The sequence below is a fragment of the Bison bison genome, unplaced genomic scaffold (assembly GCF_000754665.1).
Source record: "Bison bison bison isolate TAMUID 2011002044 unplaced genomic scaffold, Bison_UMD1.0 scf7180017864503, whole genome shotgun sequence".
NCBI lineage: Eukaryota > Metazoa > Chordata > Mammalia > Artiodactyla > Bovidae > Bison > Bison bison.
The window spans coordinates 1582386-1603460 of NW_011495061.1; the positions used below are offsets into that span (position 1 = coordinate 1582386).

General features: G+C 49.7%; 1 protein-coding gene across 1 annotated transcript in view; it reads right to left on the minus strand.

The window, feature by feature from the left end:
* Positions 1-2665: 2665 nt before the first annotated feature.
* The window catches only part of UBE3C (ubiquitin protein ligase E3C), a 93663-nt gene continuing 75253 nt past the window's right edge, over positions 2666-21075 (minus strand). Inside the window, exons 21-24 of the mRNA XM_010829353.1 lie at positions 16194-16382; positions 16032-16098; positions 10329-10459; positions 2666-4252 (exon numbers count right to left, since the gene is read on the minus strand). Coding sequence (XP_010827655.1) covers positions 4082-4252; positions 10329-10459; positions 16032-16098; positions 16194-16382 — 558 coding nt within the window. The 3' untranslated portion in view covers positions 2666-4081. The remainder of the gene's footprint in view (positions 4253-10328; positions 10460-16031; positions 16099-16193; positions 16383-21075) is intronic.

A 21075-nucleotide genomic window follows, 5' to 3' on the forward strand; every position in this document is an offset into this window, starting at 1 on the left:
CATGGAGGCGCGGGTGCGGGGAGGCCAGGCTGCCCTGGTCTGTCCCCTGGTGTGACTGCCCCCCTCACCCGTCCCCTGGTCTGTCCCATCAGTCCTGCGTGCTTACATGCTGGGCTGAGGGTCCCCTCACCTCAGGAACCCTCCCCTCGTGTGTGTGTGTGTGTGTGTGTACAAGTGTGCACATACACAGGTCTGGGTCTGGGTGTGCTGTGTGCAGCCCCAGCGCCCCCTGCTGGCTGCACGGGGAGAGGGCTCAGCGGGTGTGGGGTCCCAGGGCAAGGCGGGCCGAAGGGTGGAGAGGCAGCCGGGCAGGCCTGTGCCCGCCAGGCACCACAGTGCCGCCTCCACGTCCTGGGTGCCTGGCATCATCCCCAAAGCGCAGCATGTGTGAGGCTCCTACCCTGGCACTAAGCAGCCGCAGCTCTGGCCCGGCCCTGCCCAGGCTGTGGGCTCCGCTCTCCCGGGGTGACAGGTACAATGTCTGTGCACGTGCGCCAGGCGGCTCCGCCGCGGCCGACTCTGTGACCCCATGGACTATAGCCCCCGGGATTCTCCAGACAAGAAGACTGGAGTGAGCAGCCATCTCCTCCTCCAGGAGAGCTTCCCGACCCAGGGATCAAACACATCTCTCGTCTCCTGCACTGGGAAGTGGACTCTTTACCACTGGTGCCACCCCCGACCTTGGGCACTGGGCCCCGGGAGGCAGGCTCAAGCTGCACAGCCCTGGGCAGGGACCCTGAAAGGACCCCATCCTGCCGCATGCCGCCCCCCACCCCTAGGCGCTAACCTGTACCCTTCCCACAATGGCCCAGCCCCCTGAGGGTTCAGGGGGTCAAGCCTGGGGGGCCCCGGGGAGGGGGACGGGCACACGAGGTCTGTCTGGACGTGGGGCTTCAGATCCTCATGTCGGGACAGGCCAGCTTCTTCTCCATGTGACACGTCATGACGAATGACCTTCCATCTGATCCATGAAAGGTAATAAAGCATCAATGTCTCGGCACACTCAGTTCACGGGCGCCCGCCCCCGTGTCCCCGCCTCCCGCCCCTCACCTCTCCTGCCTGCCTGCACAGTGCCCAGGGCTGGGGCCCAGCCAACCGCCTTTCTGAGGGCGCTGGCAGGGCGCAGACACCAGCCCCATGTGCTCCCAGAGATGGGGTCACCTGGAGAAACGAGGCGCTGAAGGCTGACTTTTCTGCTTGTCACCGCAGAGGAAAAGGGAATGGTGTTGCCTAAGGGTGATGGTGTTACAATCAAGGCACAAACGTCACAATGTGACGTCTGCTACCTGTGACATCAAACTGCTTACGTTAAAACAAGGTTCTATAATTGTTTATAAACGTTGACATCACAAGCTTATTTACAGCCCTCATCAAAGCTGTGTAACCCTCCTGTGAAAACAAAGTCCAGGGTCCCCCGCTCTCCAACAGAGACCCTTCCTGAGTCGCAGAGGCCTAAAGGGAAGCAGCAGTCACCAGAGGAGCCGTCTTGCTCATAGACGCACAAGATAAACCGATGAAGCCCGACGCTCACAGACTCGGTTCACAGCGTGGCAGCTCAACGCTGAGATGCTGTGTGTGGCCCCAGGGAGGAAGGAGCTGGGCGGGGCCGCGCCCTGTGGGGTGGACGTGCCTCTGAAATGCTCCCTGCAAGATAGGCTGAGCAAACTCAAGCTTCACCTTGCGCCTTTTTTCTTGGTAAAAGCTCAAATCCTTGTTGGATTTCTTTTGGTTACCAAAAACAGGTGCTGAAGTGGGTCTGTCTTAGTGGGGGGAGACCGGTATTTAATTGTCCCCGTTTCACAGATAGGTAAGCTGAGGTGCAAAGTACTCAGGCCTAAGAGCTCGGTGAGTTTTCTGGAAGCAGAGGCCTCCGGCAGTCCGCGGCTCTCTGGGGCGCCAGGGGCTCCTGGCCAGCCCTGCCTCCTTCCTCTCAGCCCACCTGCGCCTGCTGGTCACCGGCCTCGGTTGTCCACTCTGGCCACCACCGCAACGCTGCGAAGGAGCCTTTGGAAGCCCACAGCGGGCTCAGCGACTCACCGTCTGGGGAGTGGACGTTAACTCCTCCCAGGACAAACTCCAGGGACGTCTGCTCTTGTGTGTGGCAGACGAGGCTGTGTGATCCGGGACACCCTTCACTTCGCTACTGAAAGCCTTTCAGACCTGAAGCGGAGGGACTCGGGACAGGTGACTGAGACACCAGCGGAACACTAGCCTCAGCTTCTATCTTTCTGCATCACGGTAGGCCTTCAGCTGTTCTCCCGGCCACGAGCACAGACACACCAGCACGAAGCAGGAAGCCAGGACGACCAGGAAACGGCAGACAGGATGACGGACAAGGGCGAACCTTACTCGAGCGCTTCTTCTCAGTAATGTAACGCTAAGCCCTCAGGGACCCGGCAAGGTGGCAGCTGTCCCTGGCGAGCCTGGCTCTCCCAGGGCCTTAGCTGGAGGGGCTGCTGCAGGTCAGCCTTCTCGAAGCCTCGCTTGGGACATTTCAGACGCCAGGCGTCACCGTCTGGTGTATCAGATTCTGAACCACAGCCTGTTATTACCCTGTCTCCACTGATGACATTTAAACAATGCGATAAACTGATGTTTAGAAGCCGTGGCTTTACTAGGGCAGAACAGAACCAATCACAATGATGTGGGGTATGAGTCCAACACAAACTTGGGAAAAAAATTTAATGTAAGTATTTAGCCATTGGAACATACAAATAAATAAATAAGCTCAGATTAGCCGAAGAAGAAAATCCAAGGAAGAGTAACTGCCCATTTCTCTTCAGTCCCAGATATTCCATTTCCGAAATACTGATAATATACAAGTCAATTAATACGTAAAGAAGACATAGAACATCCAACATAATACGACCTAAAATAAAAAAATAAAACCAAGGACAAACCCTAATTATTTATTTCTGCATATCAAGACTACAAATAGCATTTAAACACTTAATTTATTCTTCAAATTAAGAAATTATACATTTTGTTTTGATAATGGTCATTGTCTTAAAAGTGTCATTCGGCTCCCCCACATTTAAAAGGATATTGCTAATTGTGGCCCGTCCCCCACGCCAGCCCAGAGCTCCAGTGACAGAGAACACCGGCCAGCACCTGCGTCCTCCGGCGACGCTCTCAGACGCTCCTCTCGCCAGGTCCTGATAAAGTGCCAAATCCCGAGAGGACCGCCCCGCCCCGCCCCGCCGCGGCGCGCGCCCCGCCCGGCAGCACCCGGAAGGAGGGGGCGGGGCCGGGCCGCAGTGCAAAGGCGCAGCGCCACTTTGGTTCAAGTGACTAGGGAGGGGCTGCGGGCCTCCTCCCAAAGCATCGCTCACGCGGGTCGCACACGCACAGGAGCAGGACAGAGCCCCCCCCCCCCAACACCCCGAAAGCTCTCCAGGCACGAGGTGGAGACAGAAAGGAAGAGAGTGAAGGACCCGCCTCACACACACCCACACACAGGAATGTCCAAACCATTACGATGCAGGTCAGCGGCAGATTGGAAACAAGCATGCTAGTCCCGTTCTGGGGAGATGGCTTAAAAAACACAAATGAAATATTACCATTGTTATCTATTTTCCAACCTAACCACTTTGGGAAAAGGCAGCAGGAAAAAAAAAAAAGCCTGTAGTTTTAACAATGAGGCTTGTAAACAATTCAACCACACGAGAAGCAGTGGCCCATGTCTCCCCAGAGGCCCGAGTCTCTGCAGATGGGAGCTGGGTCGGAGCAGTGCCCCCCTCCCCAGGCGCCGGGTCGCCAGCTTGGGGGGCTCATCTGCAGCAGAGCCAAAACTTCATCTTTGGTTAATTTCACTGAGTTGCCACCAGTCTTAAAACTGTGCTCTTCTTGGCAAAATTACTATGTTAGCCACGTGGCATGTAACATTTGTTATTTTAAGTTATTTGAAAAGCAACGTCCATCTAAATACGTGAGCACAACTTAATAAATCACTTAAAAATGCAGGAAGGGGTGGCGGGGAGGGACCCGGGAGAGCTAGGAGTCCAGCGCGAGCGCCCTGCTGGCCGGGGGCGCACGGAGGCCAGGCCGTCTCCGCAGAGGGTGGGCCACGGCCACCCTGGGGTCAGCTCAGCTCGAAGCCCGCGGCACACTCGATGGCGTAGAGGAGCTTGCTCCGCAGCAGCGCCTCGTCCTGGAACTCGGGGAGCTTCAGCAGGTTCATGCAGGTGCTGGCTGTGGGCAGCCGCTCCAGGTCGGAGCCCCCGTTGTGGATGCAGAACGCGGGGTACAGCTCCTGCAAGACAGCGGGCACACGGCGGTCACCAGGCACGGCCTGCAGGGAGCCTTTCAGACTCGGGCAGATGCGGCGGCTGTTCTCACCTGTCCCCACGGGGACACCCACTCTTTCACTGCCCTCAAACCTGCTCCAAATTTCTACCCGATACTGTGTCTGGGCTTCAGGCATCAAAAAGGACAGAACAGCGTGAGCACATGGGGCACAGAGTCCTTTGGTGGAAAGGCCTCTAAAGCTTTTGTTTTTTTTGCCTTTTAAAAATTAGTTTAAAATTTTAAAAGGTACAGGGTGAAGAGCTGAATGCATAAATAAGCCTCTTTGCTGAAAACATGGGAAGGGCCCTCTCCAAGTGAACCACAAAGGGACCCGGGAGCAGGGCGAGGCGGCAGTGTCAGTCAAGGAGAAAGGGCGGCCCCTCTCAACACGGGACGCTGGGTGCTGGGGGCACACTCACAGAGGGCGGGGCTCCCAGTGTCTTAGAACCACGGGGAGTGTCCTGGCGGGCCAGTGGTTAAGGCACGAGCTCCCAATGAAGGGGACGGGGGTTCAAACTCTAGGTGGGGAATCAAGATCCCATGTGGCGTGGCCAGAAAAAAAAGGCAGGGGGAGAAATCTTAAATGGTTTTCAGAAATGTCACAGTAAATTACTGGTGCTGTTGTGCTAAAATCGCTGTAGTGTTACATGTAACTATTACATGAGAATTACATATAACTTACTGTAGGATCCTAGAATTTACCAGAGCAAGCAAATGAACTATTAATAATAAGAGCCAAGATTAATCACTGGTAAAAAGAGATCCAAACATAAAATCAAAGAAATAAAAACCTCACACACCTGAATGTCAGTTGGAAAAAGTAGTGTGAGCATTGATGAATTTTTCTCTCAAGAAGACAGCGCCCATGTCCCAGCTCTGTGCACTGGCAAGGCCTGGACACACTGACCTCTGGCGACGAGCAGCCCGAGGGCCCAGCCCTGCCCTCTACCAACCTGGCCTCCAGGACAGGAACCAGGGCCTCTTGGAAAACATGTGATCCAGACACTGGCCAGGAGATGTCAAGCAAGAGTCACCATCCTTTCACAGCAGGAAGCAAGAAGCCACCCACAGCGGCTTGGGTCCTATTTACAGACCCAGAGCCCACTGCCCACTCGCAGGTGGGACACGGAAGATCAAAGGGAGGGGGTGCCATGGACTGAAACACAGCAAACGCTAGAGGTTGAGAATGACAGGAAAACGGAAATGTACTAGCTGTCCTTAGAACGCAAGCTATCCCCCTCAATAACTGGTAAATGAGGAACAGTCAAGATTTACTCCATCTTTTCTGTAACAGCAGTCCTCAGGGCAACCTAAGAGCTGATGAGAAAAAATAGTTTTTTTTTAATAGAGAAATCAGCTAAGAAAGGAAGAAAGGATACATCGGAACACGGGCGTTTTAAGGCCAGTGAAGGATGGTCTGGGCGGGGACCGTGCACAGGGGCGGTGCAGCTCCTTGGCGCCAGGACGCCCACAGCGGGGCCAGGCAGAGCAGTCACAGGAATTGTTTTCTCTCATAACTAACCACAACTCTCAACTTTCTATAATGAAAACATTAATTTTGTTACAAGGAAAAACATGACTAGCATAAAAAATAATTACCTACTAACCACTGTCGAGGAAAACAGAGAACAAGACTGGAGTGCCGCTCCTGCCCAGACGGGGACTCAGAGCACCGGTCACACCGCGGGCGCCTGAGCAGCCGAGAGCATGCCTCACCTGGGCTCTGTCACCTGCATGCCGAGTGCAGCACACACTTGACGACGTGGGCAGCGCTGAGCGTGAGCGCGGCCCACACACTGCTCTGCTCCATCTCTGTGTGCTGCTCCGCTGGCAAACAGAAACCGCATCTCAGCGAGCTCCGTAGCAGGCAACGGGTGCTAGAACCACTGTCTTTCCCCTAATTATAATTCATGTGCCACTTTAAATGCCGCTTAAGATGTTTCAATAGAAACCAAAAGAGGAACAGAAAGAATATGTGTTACATTTATTACTTAGCACTCTGAAGATGTTGAGGGAAACAATTTTCTCAAATGCTTGAATGTATTAAAAACACATTTCTGAAACAGAAGGATCGCTGTACACACAGTGTTCAATGTAAAGTCTGAAATACGTTTTGCAGACACATGCCACATTTTACTGTTTCTTTCATAATGCTAATTAAATTTCCTACTTGGAGTCTCAGAACCTAAAAAATGAAGTTCTTCATTGAAATCTGAGTCAAGGGCACCATTCTGTGCATAATTAAGCAGAGTACAACAGGAATTTGCATTAATTCAGAGTGAGAAAAATCATCAATTTATTATGAGGCCTGATGGCAACTGAACAATTTTCTACAGCACTTTAATGATTTCTGTGTCTGTAACAGTCACATTCATTAAGCATATTAAGCTTTAATTAGCTTCAGCAGATTCTGCTCTTCTTCCAGGTCACGTGCGGCCACCCGGGCTGCTGAGGGCGCCTCAGCCAGGATGCATCCTCTGCTTTCGAGTCTGAGTCCGCCGCCCCGCCAGCAGGCACCCTGAGCCAACCGGAGCACATGCCTCACAGCGCTTTCCCCAGATAGGAGTCTAAGGATGATGTCAGAAGCGCCGGAAAACGCTTGAATTAACCTCACACTGAAAAAACCCCTGAAATAGGACGACTATTTCATGGCTTTCAAAAAATCACTTTTCATGGTATAATGATAACTCAGTTATGATTATACGGGATCATCAACAGGTGACCAGAGAATTTTAACCGCAATTCTACTCGGGACTTGAAATGCTAATGCAAGTCCCTCAGCTTTCCCACCCCCAAACCTGCGACACGCCAACCGGCTCCTCCACTGGCCAGACCATCCAGACTCTTCAAGCCAGACTCCCCATTTCTACCGAAGCGAAGGCCTTCCACTCAGCTCTCTGATGGAGCAGGTCCTCCAAACCTCCCTTCCTGAAACCACACTCAGTTTTCTTCCAGGTTTAGTGTGGTTTTTGAAACTGGAAGACTATAAGCTTTGTCTAAAACTATAAGCTTTGTCTTTCCTTATAAATGTTACTCACAAAATTATCTAATCATACTAAAATCTTAATACGTAAGAATTTAACTCACGTGACTGTATCACTAGACAATAAAAACTTCTGATCGATGGAAAGCTTTTTATATTAACTCCATTTATATGAGCCACTGGGCACATTTCATCTGCATTCTTCCTGCTCTCTAAATCCCTCCTACACAGCAAGATTTCCAGACTTCACTACAAGCATGCAGCTGCTGCTGCTAAGTCGCTTCAGTGGTGTCTGACTCTGTGCGACCCCATGCACAGCAGCCCCCCAGGCTCCTCTGTCCCTGGGATTCTCCAGGCAACAAGACTTCTCCAATGCATGAAAGTGAAAAGTGAAAGTGAAGTCGCTCAGTCGTGTCTGACTCTCGGTGACCCCATGGACTGCAGGTAGGCTCCTCCGTCCATGGGGTTTTCCAGGCAAGCACACTGGAGTGGGTGCCATCGCCTTCTCCACACCACAAGCCTGAGATGAACCAAAAGGCACAGATGTGCTTCTTTCAGGTTGCTGCCCGCTTTTCACATCTGGTTCTGCAGATCAGGGCTCAAACCCATCAAGTCGGTCCATCCGTTTCTTTGGAGAAGAGGGCGGCTTATATCCCAAGCCAGAAGCATCACTAAGTCTCCCTGCAATTCTACTTGAGACTTCAAACGCTGATACAGGTCCCTCAGCTTTCCCATCCCCCAAACCTGTGACCCCTGTCTGGTGTCTGGCTTGGACACAGCAGTTTTCCTCCAACTCAGCCCGAGTGCTTTCCTTCTAACACCTGCATTTCCTCTTTGCGCGTTCACTGCTCTGGCACTTCAGCCTGCTCTCACTGCTATGCTTTATGACTGTCCACATTAACTTTGTGTTCTATTATCTGCTAAACACAGTTGGTTCTGGCTGTCCTGTTTTGCAGGCTTTATTTTCTCCCTCTGAGAATTTGGAAGACAGAGAAGGGATTTCAGTTCTGCTAGTATCACTGAGCAATATTATTCACTAATTGCTTACACTTGTGTCTTCATTATTCGCTGCTCCCCCACCTCCCGTGGAAACAGAATCACTGCACCTGTGCCACAGCTCGCGCCCATGTCTCTACTTCCCTGTTCCGGTTCTTTATTTTATCTGGCTTCAACGGGTCTTAAGCGTTAGCAGCACGCGGGAGCCTTTGTTGCGGCACATGGGCTTAGCTGCCTTCGGACATGTGGGGTCTTAGCTCCCCAACCAGGGATCGAACGCTTGGCCCCTGCATTGCAAGGCGGATTCCCAAGCACTGGACAACCAGGGATGTTCCCGCTTCTCTTGTTCTGGGACACTCTTTGGGACACTGTATTAAGCTATTAATGTCAATTAAAAAAAATTTTTAAGTGTAATTCACATACTATAACATTTACTCATTTAAATGTAGTTTAAATTCTACTTCAGAATGCTGCCAGTTCTCCCCCAAAGTTCTCCATTTCCACCCCCTTTAAAGACGTTTTGTGTAAAAGGAACCACACAACCTCCTGTGTCTCACTCCTTCCCTGACCACGTTCTCAATGCTCACACACAGGGCATCTGCATCAGCAATCCATCCCGTTTAATTTTTGAATATACCCCACTGCCTTGACAGACCACATTCTCTTTCTCCATGAGCAGCTGTGGGCTGCTGCAGTTCTGTGAGTGCTGTGTGAACACGTGAGGGTGTCTGTCTTGAGTACACATGTCCTGAGGGTGGAACTGCTCCACTGCACAGAGGGACATTCTCAGATAATGTGACTGGACCGCTGAAGACAGCACAGACTCAGGGAACCGGCCCGTAAACACAACGTGTGGCCTCAGCCTGGAGTCCAGACGGGGGAGCGCAAGGTCCACGGAGGCCGCTGCAGGGCTGGAGCCATTGCAGGCGCCCTCGATGCCTGAGGGGGGTGCAAACAGGCGGCCGGCCCCCTCCCCGAGCTGATTTGGGGTCTGGGTGAGCCCTGCCAATGTGTACGTGTGACAAGTTCTCAGGTGATGCTGAAGCTGCTGGTCTCAGGATCATACTTGTGAACCAGATGATTAGATAATCTCAATCTATCACTGCACACTCCTTATCTTTGATAATTTAACTGTGATTATTAAGAAAGATTGGTGTTGCAATTAAAATGTGCAGAAACATGATATTTTCAACTTACTCCCAAATGATTCCGAAAAGAAATACATGAATACAGAATGAGGAAACAAATGTGACACAATGTTAACAACTGGTCCATGTGGGCTGGTGCAGCCCTTCTATACACTGTAAGCAATTTCAAAGTGAAATAACTGACGTGTAACTCATCAATGAAAGGTTACTAGCAGGCGAATGTCAACCTGTGAGCTTCACAAGCACACCCATGTACCTGCTCCCCTAACTCGGCATCACGTCACGTTATACACAACCGCTGTCTTTCTCTTTGTTAAACCTAGCTTCGTTTCTTTTACTATAAATAAGGAAAACCCAAGCTGTCCCATGACCAATTTCAAGTGATAAGAATACTCAGTTTATGAGATCAACGTGAACTACCAGAAACGACAGTGAGGCCAAGTAACGTGAAGTGAAGTAACCGAGAAGCAGTGAGGAAGGTCAGCTTCCGCTCTCCTGCCACTCCTGCAACAGACCTGCGAGCACGCGGAGCCCGCGTCCTCTTCAGCTGGGAAGGGAGAGCAGCCTGCGCCGCACAGACCCCAGGACGGGTGACGGGCATCAGGGTCAGCCTGCCCGCTGCAGCGTCTGCTCACGCTTAAGCCTCGTCACAGTGGCACCCCAGCAATGTGTCAGGACTGTGAACGCAGGAAAAACCCAAATAAGACCAGCTCCAGGTACACAGATAACAGCCAATCCTTCAGTGACCAAGTCGAAACACTGGGTTAATGAGGCTACAGACACAGGGAAAAGTAACAGCCTGGGCACTCTGACCGCTGCAGTAAACAGTGTTCCCTGAAAACGACGTGTGGCCCTGGCTCACTCGGCCCCTACTGCCCCTCCCCACCCCACCGCTGGGCCCCGAGCCTGGGTACCTTAAACCCCAAGAGGGGGGGCCGGGAGCAGCTGGTCACAAACTTGAGCAGTTTGCGCTTCTCCTCGTCCGTGAAGCCCTCCACGACTCTCCAGAAGACCTTGATCACGGGGTGCTCGGCAGAGTAGCCTCCTAGGACAAAGAGGAAGACATCTTTAGGAAAAACAAGGTCAGTGCAGAATCGGGGCTCTCCCAAAGGCACTGGAGCAGCTCCGCTCCGTCGTGCCGGGCCAGGGAGGGGCAGAGGCATGTGGCTCAAAGCCAACCCTGTCCTGGGGGACGATGGGCAAGGATGCAGGGGACAGAAGGATAAAGCACTGGAGGCCAGAGTGAGGAACAAACAAGATGGACTCTGGCAGCAAGACGTGCTGCCAAGGACCTGAGCTTCCAGAGCTCTGCGAGGAGCTGAGCTTCGGCTTCGGCTGGGGAGCAAACCCTACGTAACCCAGGACTTGCCTGACGATCACGCACCTAGAAACGAAGACTCACTGGGATCTTTAACACAGCGAGTTATTTCACCAACACATCTTAGCATGTAAATTTATCACCCGTCCTTCTGACAACAAAGTACAGACCATGGATACCAACCAACCCCGGCACTCGATTAGACCAATGCTCTGAAGAGTAATACCTGCTACTTACAACTTTTAATCTAGTTAAGTGCTTCCTAAAACTAAAATAATTGCTATATATTGTTCCCTCACTGTTAATATACTACAGAAATATCATCAATGAAGTATCTTAAGTGTATTAATTGGCACCGAAATGAATATGGTGATATTTTAAACCTATTTACTGGAATAGGAACAGTTAAGATCGTTAAAGGTAAATGCTATCAGTGCAGACAGGATAACGCAAACAGACCAAGACCACTTCTGGGCAAGGAAAGGCTGGACTGGTGGGGAGGACAATGTGACCTTAGGTATTATCTCCCTGGACATAAACATCAGAGTTCCAATTTAGAGAAATACAAACGAGTAATTACTGAAAGGTGGATACAAGCACATGTTTACATACATATCCGTTTCCAAAGCCTTCTCAAAAGTGACCCTGGAGGAACGGTGGGGCGATGGCCCTCAACAGAACAGAGGGCTCCGGGTAGATGAGCCTGGACAGGTTTCGTTAGTTGTGGTACAAGACACACCATAGCATCCACCATTTAAGCTCCTTTCAGGTGTGTGAGTCCACGCAGGCTGCGGGGCAGCCGCCAGCGCCCTCTCCCGCCCAACACTCCCATCCTCCCAGGCAGACACGCCCACGACCACGGGGCAGGACTGCCCATGCTCTTCCCAGCCCCTGGTGACTCCAGTCCAGTGTCTAGGAACCTGACTCTTCTAGGTATTTCATGTGAGTCCTACAACATACATCCTCTGTGTCTGTCATTATTTCACTTATCATAATGCTTTCAAGAGTTCACCCACACTGAAGCCTGTACTTGAACGTCATTCCTTTAAGACTTAATGAAAGTCCCACCCTATGTCTATAGCACACTTTCTTATCTATCATCTCGGTGGATACTGGGGCTATTTCCAGCTTCTGGCTCTTGTGACAATGTCTTGTGAACACTGGTGTTTTGGCCCCTGCCACCATACAGGACTTAGGAGCAGAATTGTTGGTTTACAGAGTAATTCTACACTGAGCTTTCTGGGAACCACCGTTTTCCACAGCTGCTACTTCGTGCTCCCACCAGCAATGAATACCAGCAATGAATGAGGGCTCCAGTTTCACCACTCGCTCACCAGCACTTGTCTTCAGCCTGTGCGCCTCTCCCCTGGGCTCTGGTTTTCATTTCCCTAGTGGTTGGTCCGCTGAACATCTTCTGGAGCATACTGGCCTTTGGGACTATCTTCTTTGGCAAAGGTCTCCTCACGCCCTTTGCCCACTGTTGAATCAGCCTGTCTGCCTATTGAACTGTAAGGGTTCTTTACGCATTGTAGGTGCCAGACCTCACCAGATACATGATTTCCAAGGGTTTTCTCCCATTCCAAAGGCTGTCTTTTCACTTTCTTAATAATGTTCTCTGATGCATAAGTCTAATTTTGATGAAGTTCCATTTATTTACCTGTCCTTTTTCTGGTCATGCTTTCGGTGTCATATCTAAGAACTTACTGCCAAATCCAAGGTCACGAGGAGTTATCCCTATGTTCTTCTAAGACTTTTATGGTTTTAGGTACTAAGGTTCTTGAGCCATTTTGAGTTAATTTTTGTATATGGTGTGACTTGTGGGTACAGCATCATTCTTATGCAAAAATCCAGTTGTTCTACAATTTTTATATAACCTGGAAACTTTTCCAAAGAAGTTCTACATTTTACATTGCTACCAGTCAAGAGAGTTCAAATTTCTTCACATATTAACACTGAGTATTGCTATCTTTTTGATAAATCATTCTAGTGGATATGTAGTAGTATTGCACTACAATTTAATTTGCATTTCTTTAATGATTAATAGTGTTCATGTGCTTATTTGCTTACCAAATACTTGTATATATCTTAAGTGAAACACTTTTATTTTTTTCCCATGTTTTAAAAACCAATTATTTATCGTACTATTAAGTTGCAGAAGTTCTTGATATATAATGTGTACAAAGGAACAGAAGCCATTATTAGATACATTACTTGAAAATATTTTCTCTTAACCTGTGGCTTGTTTTTTCACTTTTTTGATGGTATTTTTTGAAGCACAAAATCTTTAATTTTGAGGATGTCCAAATTTCTACCCATTTCTTTTTTCTAGACCATGCTCTTCGTGTACAACTAAAAACTCTGCCTAGTCCAAAAGTCATGAGAACTTTCTCCTATGTTCTTCCAGAAGTGTTACAGTTCTAGCTTTTAACTGCAGGCCTCATCCTGTTGAACTCACTTCTGCACACTGTGTGAGGTCAAGGTCTAAGCACTTCTTTTTCAAGTGCACACTATTCCAGCACCGCTGAGCTGCTGAAAGTCACTGGCTGTAAATCTAAGGATTTGTTTCTGTTTCCCCATTACTTTCCATCAACCAGTATGCCTATCCTTGTGACAGTTCCACGATGTCTTTTTTAAAAATTACTATTACATATTTTTGTCTGTGCTGGGTCTCTGCTGCTGCACACAGGCTTTCTCTGACCACAGAGTGGGGCCTCCTCTCTAGTTGCAGAGCATGGGGTCTAGGGTGTGCAGGCTTCAGCAGTTGTGCACAGGCTCAGTCGCTGCATGGCATGTGAAATCTTCCTGGACCAGGGACTGAACTGGATGTCTGCTGTACTGGCAGGCAGATTGTTTACTACTGAGCCACCAAGGAAGCCCCTATCAGTTCAGTTCAGTCGCTCAGTTGTGTCCGACTCTTTGCGACCCCATGAACTGCAGCCCGCCAGGCCTCCCTGTCCATCACCAACTCCTGGAATTCACCCAAACTCATGTCCACTGAGTCGGTGATGCCATCCAACCATCTCATCCTGTTGTCCCCTTCTCCTCCTGCCTTTAATCTTTCCCAGCATAAGGGTCTTTTCCAATGAGTCAGTTCTTTGCATCAGGTGGCCAGAGTACTGGAGTTTCAGCTTCAGCATCAGTCCTTCCAATGAATATTCAGAACTGATCTCCTTCAGAATGGACTGGTTGGACCTCCTTGCAGTCCAAGGGACTCTCAAGAGTCTGGAGAAGACAGAAGACACCGCAGTTCAAAAGCATCAATTCTTCAGCACTTTCTTTATAGTCCAGCTCTCACATTCATACATGACTACTGGAAAATCATAGCCTTGACTAGATGGACCTGTGTTCGCAAAGTAATGTCTCTGCTTTTTAATATGCTGTCTAGGTTGGTCATAGCTTTTCTTTCAAGGAGCAAGAGTCTTTTAATTTCATGCCTGCAGTCACCATCTGCGGTAATTTTGGAGCCCAAAAAGATAAAAGACTCTCACTGTTTCCATTGTTTCCCCACCTATTTGCCATGAAGTGATGGGACTGGATGCCATGATTTTAGTTTTCTGAATGCTGAGTTTTAAGCCAAACTTTTCACTCTCCTCTTTCACTTTCATTAAGATGATCTTTAGTTCTTTGCTTTCTGCCATAAGGGTGGTGTCATCTGCGTATCTGAGATTATTGATATTTCTTCCAGCAATCTTGATTCCAGCTTGTGTTTCATCCAGCCCGGCATTTTGCATGATGTACTCTGCATGTAAGTTAAATAAGCAGGGTGACAATATACAGCCTAGATGTACTCTTTTCCTGACTTGGAACCCGTCTGCTGTTCCACGTCCAGTTCTAACTGGTGCTTCTTGACCTGCGTACAGTTTTCTTAGGAGGCAGGCAAGGTGGTCTGGTATTCCCATCTCTTTAAGAATTTCCCAGTTTGTTGTGATCCACACAGTCAAAGGCTTTGGCGTAGAGAATAAAGCAGAAACAGATGTTTTTCTGGAACTCTCTCGCTTTTTCTATGATCCAACAAGTGTTGGCAATTTGATCTCTGTCTTTTCTAAATCCAGCTTGAACATCTGGAAGTTCACGTACTGTTGAAGCCTGGCTTGGAGAATTTTGAGCATGACTTTGCTAGTGTGTGAGATGAGTGCAATTGTGTGCTAGTGTGAACATTCTTTGGAAGCCCCTATAGTAAGTTTTAAATCAGTGTTAGTCCTTCAACTTTGTTCCTACAAAACGTTTTGACTATTTTAGGTCCTTAACATTTTCATTTAAATTTAAAAATCAGTCCGTTGACGTTTACCAAAAAAACCCTTAAAATACTAGAATAACAGACTACGATTAAGGAAAAGACACCAAAATAATGGTAGTTGTTTGAAGAAGAATTTTTTCTTTTTCTTTTCCATTGCCCTCAAATATGTGAAGTGCAGGTAATGGGGCTTCCTGGCGCCCACTGCAGCCACACCACTCTGCGCTCACCTCTGGTCAGCGAGGGCTGCTCTCTGTCGTGCTGCATGGGCTTCTCACTGCTGTGGCTTCTCTGGTTGTGACACACGGACCTCAGCAGTTGTGGAGCACGGGCTAAGTTGCTCCACAGCATATAGGACCTTCCCAGCTCAGGGACTGAACCCATGTCCCCTGCAATGGCAGGCAGATTCTTATCCACCTCACCACCAGGGAAGTTAAACTTTTGCTAATGGTCTCTTTTTTTGGGGGGTGGGGGGGAGGTTTAGCACTGTTTTTCAAAGCAGAAGACTGGACACAACCCAGTGGCCATAAGGAGAGGCTTAAGAGGGCTTCCCACGCGGCACTAGTGGTAAAGAACCTGCCTGCCAGTGCAGGAGACGTTAAGAAAATGAGGTTTGATCCCTGGGTCACGAAGATCTCCTAGAGGAGGAAATGGCATACTCCACTATTCTTGCCTGGAGAATCCCATGGACAGAGGAGCCTTGTGGACTATGGTGCACACTGTCACAAAGAGATAAGACTGAAGTGACTTAGCACAGCACGCCGTGGCGTAAGAGGATACGCTATGAGAGAAAAAACGAAGGATGCAGCATCGTATGCACAAAGAAAACAAGAATGGAGTTTGCACTTGTGTGTAAACATGTAAAGATGCCAAGCACAGTGGTTACTCATAGTGGGCACGGGCAGGGGAGGAAACAGGAACAGGAAGTGGATTTCACTGTATCCTCATATTGCCTGGGTGTTAAACCATGTGAACTGCCCATATAAAGAAGAACATTAGAATTACTTTGGAAATGTGACCATGGATAACATATTCAGGAATAATAAACAAGTAGTGATAACATACCTGAATAGTTTGTAAAGGATTTTAGGTCCTCCAGACTTATGGGAACTTGTGCACCAGAAATCAACACCTAAAAAAAAAGTTCACGTTATAAAACTTGAGATGGATTTTAAGAAAGATTTTCATGTCAGGAAACAACTGTGTCCCCAAACACAAGAAGTGGACCTGGATCTCCTGCTGGTCGAACATCCGCAGCCACTCCAGGCTCACCACGTTGGCCAGCCCCTGCCGGAACGCCAGGCAGTGCGGGCGGATCTGCCGGTTCAGCCGGTAGTCGGCCACCAGGTGGATGTACGCAATGCGATTGGCACTGGTCACCGGGATGTCCTTCCCACCAGATTTCAGTTCAACTACCTGTGGATTTAAAACAGGAGTTGGAAACGTCTCTTGAGTTACAGCCACAGGGCAAAACAAGAGCAAGAAATGCTTGCTTCAAGGGAATTTGACTGTGTTGTTCCACACATGAACATTTTAGTGAAAAGTGTGTAACCAGCGCACGTGGCCTCACAGACAGGAAGAGTCCTCTGACGGGGCTCTCCAGAGCTCAGCATCCTACTCTGTGTCTAGGCTCACAAACCATCCCCGCTTTCTGCAAAGTCCTGAGGGTCAATGTTACAATGCAACCATGGCATTTCATTACCAAAGAAATTAGAGATCACAAAGGGCAAAGATATGAACCAAACGATCAGCAAAGGTCAGAAGGGCTTCACTGTGGAGAAAAGGCAATGTAAGGAATTAATGCCGTAGAGACGGGGACTCGTGTGTACAGGCAGCAGACACCTACTCTGGATCTCTATGACTACTGCTCAGTTGTGTGCGACTCTTTGCGACCCCATGAACCGCAGCATGCCAGGTCTCCCTGTCCATCACCAACTCCTGGAGTTCATCCAAACTCATGCATGGCCTTTGAGTCTGTGATACCATCCAACCATCTCATCCTCTGTTGTCCCCTTCTCCTGCCCTCAATCTTTCCCAGCATAAGGGTCTTTTCGACTAAGTTGGCTCTTCCCATCAGGTGTCTGTACAGTACTGCAGATATGATACAGAGGGCAGTGATCATCATCAGGCACACTGGTTAGTCCATTTCTGATGCACCTGCAGGCATCTTACACAACTTGTGCATCGCTGCGCAGGGACACACATTCTCGGGTGGAGGGCAGGGTCAGGACCCCGCGGGGCGTCCCTGGGGTACAGCAGGGAGGAGCCGGACTTGGGCGCCCTGCCCCTATTTCAGTATGTGCCACCGAGGTGTCCCTCGGCCCCCAAAGCACGCTGTCATCAATGAGGTGGTGACACGTGCCTTGTCCATCTTGGGGCTGGGACTATGTGAATTCACACAAGTAAAGCTGACTGACGAAACTCCACAGATGACCAGAGACACGTCCGCCTGACTTACAATGGTAGACTTGTAGAACCCTGGTCTGCCGTTGCTCACTCTCAGGGACAGGGCACGGGGGCCGCTGCCAGCGCGGGTACGGCGAGCGGGGGGCGCCTGCGGGAGGGCGGAGGAGCGCTCGACCCTGCTCGCACCACGGCTTCCTCCTCCGCCTTGGGCCTCTGCGGAGCCGGAGCCGTTGTATTCCAGGGGCAGCGCAAACACGCCAACTCCCTCTGACCACCTCCCCTTTAAAAAAAATTATCGCTTTACAGAAAAGGTACTTTAGAAGCTGCTGAAAGCTCTACCTAAACGCTCCTGTGGGAAGGTTACACAGCCCTGTGTGGTCAAAGCCGCCCGCAGGGTCTGACGACACTTCAAGGCTCCAGATTCGCGCTCTCAGCACCCGAAGTGCGAGGTCTGACAAGGCACAGGATGGGGACAGGGGGCCGCCTCCGACAGCCCGCTGTCACCCGAGCCGCGGCGCTGGCTGCTCTGGGTCACCGCTGAGACAGCCTGGATCACAGGCAGGCAGGTACTAAACGGGGTGGTGCCCGTGGTCTGGAACACAGACGCCCCCCCAGCCCCGTCACCAGCAGCATTTCCTGCAACTTTAAAGTGGTGACTCTGATGATTCAAACTCGCCTCTCATGCTGCACCTGAAAGGCATCATGTTACAGCTATCCTTGGGTGCTCCATTCTGAGGAGCACTTGCAGCCTGGGATGTCTGCACACCGCTTCCTACAAGACGCGCAGGCGCCGTCACGCACGCACACGGGCCATCGCGTACGCACCGCTGCCGCCGGTGCTTGCCCCACCCTCCGGGCGGCCGGTCCGCTGCTGCAGGAGCTCCGGTCAACGACTCGCCCAAGGGCACAGAGCAAAGCAGCAAAACCTGGGCTTTAACCAAGGTCTCGTGACTCGAGTTTGATGCTTTTCTACAGAACAGATGATTATTTATGGATCCATCTTAAACCCTGAGCATTCTCCTCAAGGGAGATACGTGTATAAATCAGTGATCTGAAATTTCATGTTCGTTTTTAAGTAGGCTAACAAGCAGCCATATTGATTAAAGAAAAAAAATTTGAGAGCAACATCATTATTCTAAAAGGGAAGACTCATTAACATAAGCTGCTAACATAATGAAGTATTTGCATACTACCAATCTTTAAATCACGACATTTTATAAACCTAAACCTCTATCAGAGAACTAGGTTTTTATATATGTTTCTACAGAAATCCATATGATCTCTCCCCAAATTAAGTACTTTACCAATGACTCTAATTTTTCCAATTAGACTCTTTAGTATAACTATTCTTATGCATTATCATCTATAATCTCTCTCAGTGGGAATTTCTATGAATAATCGGCACATCTTCACACTTTGACTTTTAACAGAGTAGAGTATTATCAGTGGCACTTTAATGGAACGCTTACATATGCGACATTCCACCATTACCATCTATTTCAGAAGGGAAATGGGAAACACCCCATTAGCAAAGGCCTCAGACAGGTCCTTACAGAGCCCAGGGCCCAGAGCTTTCATTTCGTGCCCAAGACACCCACTAGGTGGGGCCAGGGGGCAGCAACACTGCATGCTGACATTTCCTTCTGACGATGATCAACCCTGTCTTCACAAACCTTTCACTTTGCAGTGCTGAGATTTCAGCTCCATGAGAGGGAAGAAGATGAGCAACCAAAGGACAGCCGGCTCTGAGCCCCCACCCTGCGTCTCAAAGCATTCCTGCCAGCTTGTGGAGACGCCTGGACCTCAGCAGGCAGGAGGAAGCATTACTTTCTTGTCACTGAAACAGAGAGCTTTACAGACTAAGAGAGATGGAAAACTCAAAACCACAAAGACAGTCATTTAAAAATATCAAGAAGGTTTAGACAGGAGGACATATGACTCTTTGTGTATGCTTTTTGCTTTGCTTTTTAGAAGACTTCACGATGGTGCATAAGCTACAGAACACTTCTGAGTCTAGGGAGGAAGAAATAAAAAGACACAAAACCTCTCTCATTCTCCTGAGGGGCTCTTGGTACCACACACAGCACTGTATACTGCGTGTTAACACCCCAGTGAGACAGCACTTCACACCTGCTACGAGGGCTACAGTTTAAGAAACAGAGGGAAAGAAAGCAGAAAATAACAAGTGTAGAAGAGCATGTGGAAAAGTCAGAACCTTTGTATGACCCAATGACTCCACTTTTAGGTACACACCCAAAATACCTGAAAACAGGGCCCCCAAAGGTATTTATACAGCGATGTAGGTCGTGTCCATTAACAGCTGGATAAACAAGCGTAACATGTTCAACAACGGCAGACTCATCAGCTTGAGGAGCTCTGACGCCTGCCGTGCATCACGGTGGCCCTGGAGGACGGTGCTCAGTGAGGTGAGCCAGTCACTGAGGGACAAGTGAGCCTGCCTCCACTCACAGGAGGGGCTGAGGCCGCCAGTCCTAGAGACAGACAGCAGAGAGGTGGGGGCCAGCAGCTGCTGGAGGGCAGTTTAGAACCAGAATGTCCCACCCAGCGCACCCCTTCTCCAACTCAAATAAAATCTTAATTCCAGACACTGATCTACAGAATGTAATTTGAAAGATGAACATTACAGTTGAACTCCTCTCATGAGAACTTTCACTGCTTAACCAAATTGTAGTTTCTCTGAATTCTGGAACTGCCTGACCCAGAGATACCCGGGCTCACAGAACCAGAACCTCCACTTCTGCTGACAGCAGACCCAGATGCTTTCTCATCTTTCCCTTTCCTGAAAGTCAGTGTCAGCCGCTCAGTAGTGTCCGACTCTGGGGCCCCACAGACTGTAACGCCCACCGGCCTCCTCTGTCTGTGGGGTTCTCCAGCAGGCATACTGGAGTGGCTTGCCATTTCATTCTCCAGGGGAGCTTCCCGGCCTAGGGATTGAACCCAGGTCCCCCGCACTGCAGATAGATCCTTTGCCATCTGAGCCACAGGGAAGCCCTATCCTAGCAGCTCTGAAACACACCTGTTAGGCTCTTACCCTAACAGATGTAGGTCCAGTGTTCCTGAAGCCTGAGGCCTTGAAAGGTTCTCCACAGCATGTCCATCTACCCTCCTCCACGACTGCTAAACTTCAACCTCATCCAAATCTGTTCACTGACCTGGTGACCCCTTATCGCCCGTAACAGGCCTCCTTCAGTCAGCCCTCCAGGAGCGCTCCTTCTGAGTTTCCATTGTGCTAAACAGCAGATCTCACACCACAGACCATATCTGCCTCTTGTGAGAACTAGTGTGCCCTTACAGTTAAGACACACCTCCTCTGCCGAGCTTAAGGCCAGTGCACAGTCACCAGTACCTCCTGAGTGACAAAGGAAGAAAGAGCAGTGTGGGGGTAAGCAGGGAAGGATAGAGAAAAGCGTCCAGGTGGGCTCAGTGTATGTGTTCGCCACAGTAAACGGCCAGTGCGGTGCCCTGGGGGTCAGGCACCGTGGGTGAGCTTACGTTCAGTGCCACCTGGGCTGAATACTAGGACCTATTTCACATGCACTTACTTTTACGCTGGCAAAGCTGGTAACTTTTGAAAGCCTGGACTAGAAATCAAGTAATAACAAAAAGTTAGAGAAGCAATTATGAAGTCTAAAGCTAACACTATTTTCACAGTTAAAATCCAACCACGAGTTGCAAAAAAGAC